Source organism: Sinocyclocheilus grahami, unplaced genomic scaffold, assembly GCF_001515645.1.
Source record: "Sinocyclocheilus grahami isolate Dianchi unplaced genomic scaffold, SAMN03320097.WGS_v1.1 scaffold92.1, whole genome shotgun sequence".
NCBI classification, from domain to species: domain Eukaryota; kingdom Metazoa; phylum Chordata; class Actinopteri; order Cypriniformes; family Cyprinidae; genus Sinocyclocheilus; species Sinocyclocheilus grahami.
This window is the reverse complement of record NW_015505271.1, coordinates 2521304-2528818: the sequence shown is the minus strand read 5'-3', so window position 1 is coordinate 2528818 and position 7515 is coordinate 2521304. Positions and strand designations below refer to the sequence as shown.

General features: G+C 36.5%; 1 protein-coding gene across 2 annotated transcripts in view; it reads right to left on the bottom strand.

Annotated features, from left to right (window-relative positions):
- Positions 1–414: 414 nt before the first annotated feature.
- Positions 415–7515, bottom strand: part of LOC107587369 (calcium/calmodulin-dependent protein kinase kinase 1-like) — a 70064-nt gene continuing 62963 nt past the window's right edge. The window contains exons 17-18 of one of the 2 annotated variants that reach the window (XM_016275145.1): positions 3947–3994; positions 415–2182 (exon numbers count right to left, since the gene is read on the bottom strand). In XM_016275145.1, coding sequence (XP_016130631.1) covers positions 2107–2182; positions 3947–3994 — 124 coding nt within the window. In that variant the 3' untranslated portion in view covers positions 415–2106. The remainder of the gene's footprint in view (positions 2183–3946; positions 3995–7515) is intronic. The other variant, XM_016275146.1, reaches the window with a different exon arrangement.

Sequence of the window (7515 nt, the reverse complement as noted above, 5' to 3'; positions counted from 1 at the left end):
CACAATGACACTATAGACACGGTCCGTGTCACTAGTTAAAATTGCTTATTTCTCTGGATTTAAACATTCTTTGAAACATTTGGGATAATGTAAGTACACAAGTCAGCAAAATATATAACACTGTTCTAGTGGTTTTTGGATATTTTAATAAAAAAATCTTACATATTGTGCCTTTAATGCACCTCTTTATACTGACACAAACATTTGTATGCTGACAATGCAACTTTCTTTTTTTTTAATGAAGAGATGTAATCCCTCTTCCATTGCACGGCAAAGAAAACTGGCCAACCAATAAGAGTTGCACTTTTGATCATGTCAAGAGCTGCTGCTGTTACATAAAAAATGATTTGGTTGTGCTCACGAACAAACTATTTTGCTAAGCAAATGTGAATAACAGACAAAGAATCCAGTGTCGTTTGGTAATCACCATAATAAATACAAAAATCGGATTGGCTGCTCGAAAACATGTAAATACTGTTTGACTGCCTTTCTTCTCTGTGACAATTGGGTGTTAGTAATGAAAAACTGCACAGCACTTATAATACCAAAATAACTGGGATATTTCTGCTTTTTAACAGCACCACCTATTTAATAGAGTAAATTCTGTCATTTTCATTCAACCTGTCTGCCTTTTTTTAAGCATGGGTCTGAACAGACAAATTGCATACAAAATTCAGACTGAATTTTTGTGCCAAGCATTCGTGTTGGTGTGAACTGACCTTGAGAAAATGACAACAGTATTTCATTTTTGGGTCAACTGTCCTTTTAAAACTGAAACACGCTCAGTGAGAGTTTCACAACAATAAAAATCTAATTATTATGAGTGCTCTGTGCTGGTAATCAAATATCTCAATCGCCACTGTGCATTTACAATGATCTTCCACACAGAAACTCTTTGTACTTTCAATACGTGATTCAAAAACTGGGCATGATGGGTTCGCCTGACAGACAATCTGATGTAAACAAGGGTGTATTGTTTTGGACGGAGTTAATACAGGCCGAGAGGGACCGTGATGACATTGAATGGCAGTTCACTTTCGTTCCACAGCTAAACACCATATTCAGATCCTTCCCTCAATTGGCTTGTCTGTTTTGAGTGAAAGTGACTCCCTCTCTTTCTGCATCAGCGCACACTCGCTTGCATGTTTGCATGTGTGTTCGAGGGCCCGTTAGCACTGCTGACTGACAAATAGGCCTTTTGGAATGTGAAGACTCGGTAAACAATGACACATTTTGTTCCAGCAGAGAGACAAAGCACTGCAACACAAGAGCCCTGTATCTACTGCAATCCGAATCCAGGATTTGCGACATTCACAAACATGGAAAATAAGCTCTATTCTAGATAACGGTTATACCGAGCGCTCAAACACGTTGTATGTTTAATGAGAAAGCCCTGTTTTCAAGAATTGACTGAAAGTGCAGACAAGAGCCTCTTTTAGTGTCTGGTAGTTACATAAGCCCCTTTGATTCACAGTACAACACTGTGTTTGTGTGTTTATATATTGTATCTGAATGAACTGAAAAAAGAAGAAAATTAAAAACAACAGAGATATGGAACCACCATAATATGAAAGAGGCCATATTTCTGCATGCTATGATGGATAGGGTTAAGAATTGCACATTACCATATGCAAAAAGGCAAGATGCCATTGCTATTATTTTCTACACATTTTATGATGGCAGTACACTGCATCAACGGCATCACTGTTTTTAAGCTTCATGAAGTGCCACACCAAGTTAATAGCATCTTTTGTCTGTGCTGTTTTAAAGCTTATGGTGTAGTCTGTCTTTCAAAAAAACCTGGCCTACTATAGATTCCATTCAAAATCTATTTGTTTAGCCAGGATGAGAGGACAAAGGTGGAAAGATCCAAATGGGGTGAAGGAGAAAGAATAGTTTTCCGCCACATTATCAAGGCCAGGTTTCATGAGAACCATAGGCAGGTAAAGTGATTCTTGTGCAAGAACTGACAAAAGTGAAAAGCCTGAAGGATGACTAGCAATATCAGAATCTGTGGAAACAGTGTAGTGGAGTGGTTTGGGTCATGATCATCTGCTCAAAAGGCTGGAAGGACAATGAGGAACGCTTCAGGATCTATGAAGACACTCAAGAGGTGGGTGGTTCGTCCTCATGCAAGTCCTCAAGCTCAACTTCTCTACCAGCCTCTCCACTGCTCCCCTTTCTGAGAGAGAAAGAAAAACAGAGAGAGAATTTGTGAATCATTGCCTTTCTAAACGATTCCTGCTTTAATCCAGTAGATGATCTTGAAGCAGCAAACTGTTCATCTCTAATCTATAACAACGGTGTCCAGTCTTGCTCCTGGAGGACCACTGTCCTGCAGAGTTTAGTTCCAACCCCAATAAAACACACCTGAACCAAGGTAATCAAGGTCTTCAGGATTATTAGAATGTTTTAGGTAGGTATGCTGGGACAAGATGGAGCAAAATTCTGCAGGATGTTGTCCCTCCAGGACCAGGATCGGACACCTATTAAATCTGGCTATGCCAATGAAGTATTTTGAAATTTAATTGAAATGAAATTGATAGAGAGAGACTGCAAAACTCAAAATGGAAGGCAACCAGCAGCAGTTTGTTTCACTTTTTATTTAATTTAGGGCAGATAAATCTGAAATCAATGATTACACAATATTAAATAATAATTACAAAACTGCACTGTGAATGATTTCTTAGAATAAAAAAGAGGAAATTAGCAGAAAATGCATTTAAAATTTAAATTACATTTACATTAAAGACAATGCAGTTGACAATATCCCATTTAGTTGCTATCAAGTTCCTAAAGTAAAACAATATTTTTGAAATCGTGTAAGCTTCAAACCAGCTAGTTCACATTTTTAGTTCTTTCTATTGTAGCAGGCTGGTACCTTATATAGTATGCATTACCAGTCAAAAGAAAAAAAAAGTTAATAGTTAAAAATATAGTTGGATTGTTTTTTTAAAAGAAATTAATGCTTTTATTCTGCAAGGATACATTAAATTGATCAAAAGTGACAGTAAAAAAATGTGCTTTTGAACTTTCTATTCATCAAAAAAAAAAACTGAAAAAAAAATTACCATGGTTTCCACAAAAATATTAAGCAGTGTTTTTTGAGCACCAAATCAGCTAATTTGAATGATTTCTGAATGACTCAGGACTGGAGTACTGGCTGCTGGAAAAATCAGCTTTGCCATCAAAAGAATAAATTGTTTTTTAAAAATATATTGAATTTTAAATTGTAATAATATTTCACAATATAACTGTTTTTACTGTATTTTTGAAATGCCTAACTTCTTTCAAAAACACACAAAAAAATCTTACCAAACCCAAAACTTTTGAACGGCAATGTATTTGATTCAGCTGGACTCTCTGACTGCAGCAAAACCGAACAGGTGAGTTCAACCAGCTGATGAAGTCTATTCAGCTAAATTCTTTTTCTAAAGCACATCTAAGCACACTGATGTTACAGTACATGACTTTACAGCACATTGGTCTACCTTAATAGCATAAAACAAACAAACAGAAATCACTATGCATTTAATGGAATATGCATAATATTAAACAGGTCTGAAGCATTTGTAGGAAGACAGTCTGTGGTTGAAACTATCCAGTAATAAACTCTGGAAGCTAGAAACATTCTGCGATGGAGGAAACACATGAACATGGGAAGGTTCTCTGCAACAGACACAAATGCACACACAGGTTTCAGAATGTACATAGTGGGACTGAATGAAAGACCATGACATGAGGAGTTTCACAGGGTTGGACTCGCCTAACAGTATCACCAAATACTTTCACTGCCATGAAGCAGGAGAAATGCCACACAGGGACAGGATGGAGGCTGATATGACTCATACTTTCACTGACCCGTGGGAATGTACGGAGAAGGGCAGGGAATCTGACACAGGGCTTGAGCGACAAATGACAATGACCACCTGTCACAATGAGTTACCTTAATGAGGGCTGGAGTTTAAAAGAGGGCCGGAACGGCCAAGAGTCCCTGCAGCAGAGAGAGACAGACAGTGGAGGAAAGGGAGGAGAGCATCAGCGGTTTCATGTGAAATAAAGCGGCAGAAACCAGGTCATTAAGAGGCTCCTGTGAGTTATTGCTGGTCAGAATGCCACAGGATGTTACATTAATCGGGCACATTAGACTACATTTAAATCATGTTCTGCAGTATAAGTCAATTTATGGAAATGGTACTCATCAGATAATCTTATAAAACTGCAGTCAGAGATAGTAGACTTGCATATACTCTTAGCCTAGTGCTGTTAGAGACAGACAGCATTAGCATCAACAACTGAAGAGATGGATGAGCCCAGACGTTTATGAAAACTCATCAAATGCCAAGCATATTTGTCCAGAAGAGACCGCATTTAACCCTTGTATTTGACAAACACCAACAGGAAATATTATCAACTAACTCCAGTCTGGGCTTCATGAGCATATGAATAGGTTGCCCACAGTCAACCTGCGCTCTATGGCTAAAAAATGGAAGCAATTTTTAAGGTGCTGGAGGCCAGAAAAAAGTTCTGAAATGTAATAATGTGCAGCCACATTTTCATCACAGCCAACAAATGTGTAATGATACGGCGATTTCTTTTTTCAAGCTCTGAGGCAGGGTTGGTTCAGTCATGTCCTAACCAGCCCTGAAATGACAACTTTTACACAGAAAGCAAAAAGTGACAACTAATAAGAACATATTTCATGTTTAATAACAAAATGTGATATAAATTGTGACTGATTTTAATGTTATAGCCAATAAACAATACATTTAAGATATTTAAATTGTGTACTACTGAATGTTTTTATGTTTTTTTTTCAATGAAATGTATATATATATATATATATATATATATATATATATATATATATATATATATATATATATATATATATACTGTATATAAATAAATACAAATATACATCAATATGCACTGTACAGTAAGTGTGTGTTTAGATGAAAAAGGTTATTAACGGTGCAGGAGGTAATGTATTCAACCTGACACTGAATTATGGATGACATGCAAATGAGCACACCTGACAATTGGAGATTTAAAGGGACAGAAGGATTTTCAAAATTCTGATGATGACGTTCTACCAACTGGGGGCGCTGCTGCTTTTTATCAATTCAAACAGAAAAACACTATAACTCAGAGGCAACAACTAACTGACAAATGGCTAATAAAAAAAATTATAGAGGTAAATGAAAATACAATTTACTGCCTCTTGGAAAAGGAGGTGATCTGCGGAGTCACCGTATTGATCGACATTGTTTCCAATCAGATTTCACCTTTGTCAACAGAGAGAGGCCACACCAAACCAGCATGTCAATTTGTTTACAGATCAAATCAAATGACCTTTCAGTTTTGATTGCACGAACAGAAACTGCATACGGCACATCTGGAAAAACAACATAACCCATCGCATTCAGCACTGCATTAAAATATTGGCAAGACTGACTTTGGTCTATATGGGATGCATACAGAGCAGGGATGGGAAGATTCACCGATTCGCTCGGTGCATCGGCAAAAAAAGTTAACGATGCGATGCATCGGTTTAAAAAGTGAGCATCGGATACAAGTTGGCATTTGTATCGCGATGCATCGTTTCTAACATTTTTGCATCGATAAAAAACTATTTATTTATATATAATTACTAGTTGATGGCTACACTTTTATTGTTTAGAAAGTGACCAATAATCTGTGACCAATATTTTATATGTAGATTGATTTCTCCTCTCGAAACTGTTTCTCAAGCGCGTTCTCTCATCACCGCTGTGCGTGAATATGGCGTATCACAACAACACTACAGAGACCTGAGGAAAAGCGGGGTTTAAAGTCTAAAACCTGACTTGAAATAACCTAACAAATCAATCGGGGATAAAGCAGTTCCATAAACAGCAATGTAAATTCACACAATCTCACTAATTTGTGGACGCTTAATCTTAAGCAGCCCTTAATGTCGATCATGGATCAAATCGATCCACCATGGCAAACAGCGAATATATTTGTGCTGTTTAATGCATTTTAGACGTTGTGTTTTCCTGACATGTCACGAGTATATTTCTTAAGTCATGCAAATATATCTATTTTGCTTGCTGTCAGGAGTGGGTGAGGCATACGCGAGTGAACGAGCGCTGCTACGCACATGCATGCTAAACAGACGGAGCACAATAAATCTGAGTCAAATATGCATTTTGCTAAAATAGTCGTTGTTGGACATTAAATGTGCCTTTTGTAGAATTTTAAAACTACATATAGGCCTATTCTAATGATAGCAGAAACTGTAAAGGGACTATTGTAATGGGTAAATAAAATGTAAGCTAATTCAGTCCTAATTACTAAGCTTACTACTTAATTACTACTTAATGTGTGTTTCTTATAGCAGTTCAAATGTAGTTTTAATTTAGTGATTGCTTTAAAGAGCCATGTTAGATTGTAAAGTTCTAATGCTATCTGCTCTAACTATAAAAGGTACAGCTGTCATAAAACCAGAGAAAAAGGCTGCATGGCTATGATAGTATGTGAGAGAGTCAGTGGTAATATCGATGCGTTCCTATTGTTCAGTGTTAGAGGAGCTCAGCTTAGTCTGACAGTTTGCCTGCCCTGGACCAGGATAGCTTTCCAGCATAAGTTGCCACAGTGACTGATTTTGATCTTTGTTAAATTTGTTTTATGGAACCAAATCAATTGACAGTGAGTCAGACTAATTGAAATAAGACTTTTATGAAACAGGTCTCGAGGCATTAGAAGTCAGTAGTCACATAAGTTAATTTATGATTTGCTGTCTGTCTGAACCAAAGAAATAAATGCGATCATATTTTTTTCCATTGCATCGAATCGCATTGTGTTGAATCGGATCAAATCGAAATCGCTAGCTACTTCATATGTATCTTCTATGTATCGTATCGTTGGCAATGCATCGAGATCTGCCTCAGTTATGGAGATGCACATCCCTAATACAGAGATAAGCAGACTGTTTGTATTGATCCAGGGTATTCAGAAGACAGGGAACAACCCTCTGTTGATTCTGACAGGCATCTAACAGACAGCACAGAGAGAGGAATAGTGAGAGAACATTCTGCTGTCCTTGAACAAACCCCCTCTAATATGGGAAAAGCAGCAGAGTGGGGACAGAAATGACTTCATGGAGACACGTACTGTCAGTCTAGTGGGCAGATACATTAACAGCAAAAGCCTCTGAGAATAACTGTCATAGGAGAGATGCTGCAAACATCCAGCAGAATTCAAAAACGGAATAATTGTTGTGACCTTTTTCGATCCTGTATATGTGAAAACATGAAAATTATCATTTGAATTAATTATTAATTAACTGAATTATTTTAAACACACACAAACACATGTTTATAATTCAATTTATAAATTAAAAAATTTAGTATTTTTACTAAAAAAGTTTTCAGACATGTATATATATAAATTTGTATGTATGTATATATATGTATATATATATATATATATATATATATATATATATATATATATAAAAAATATATATAT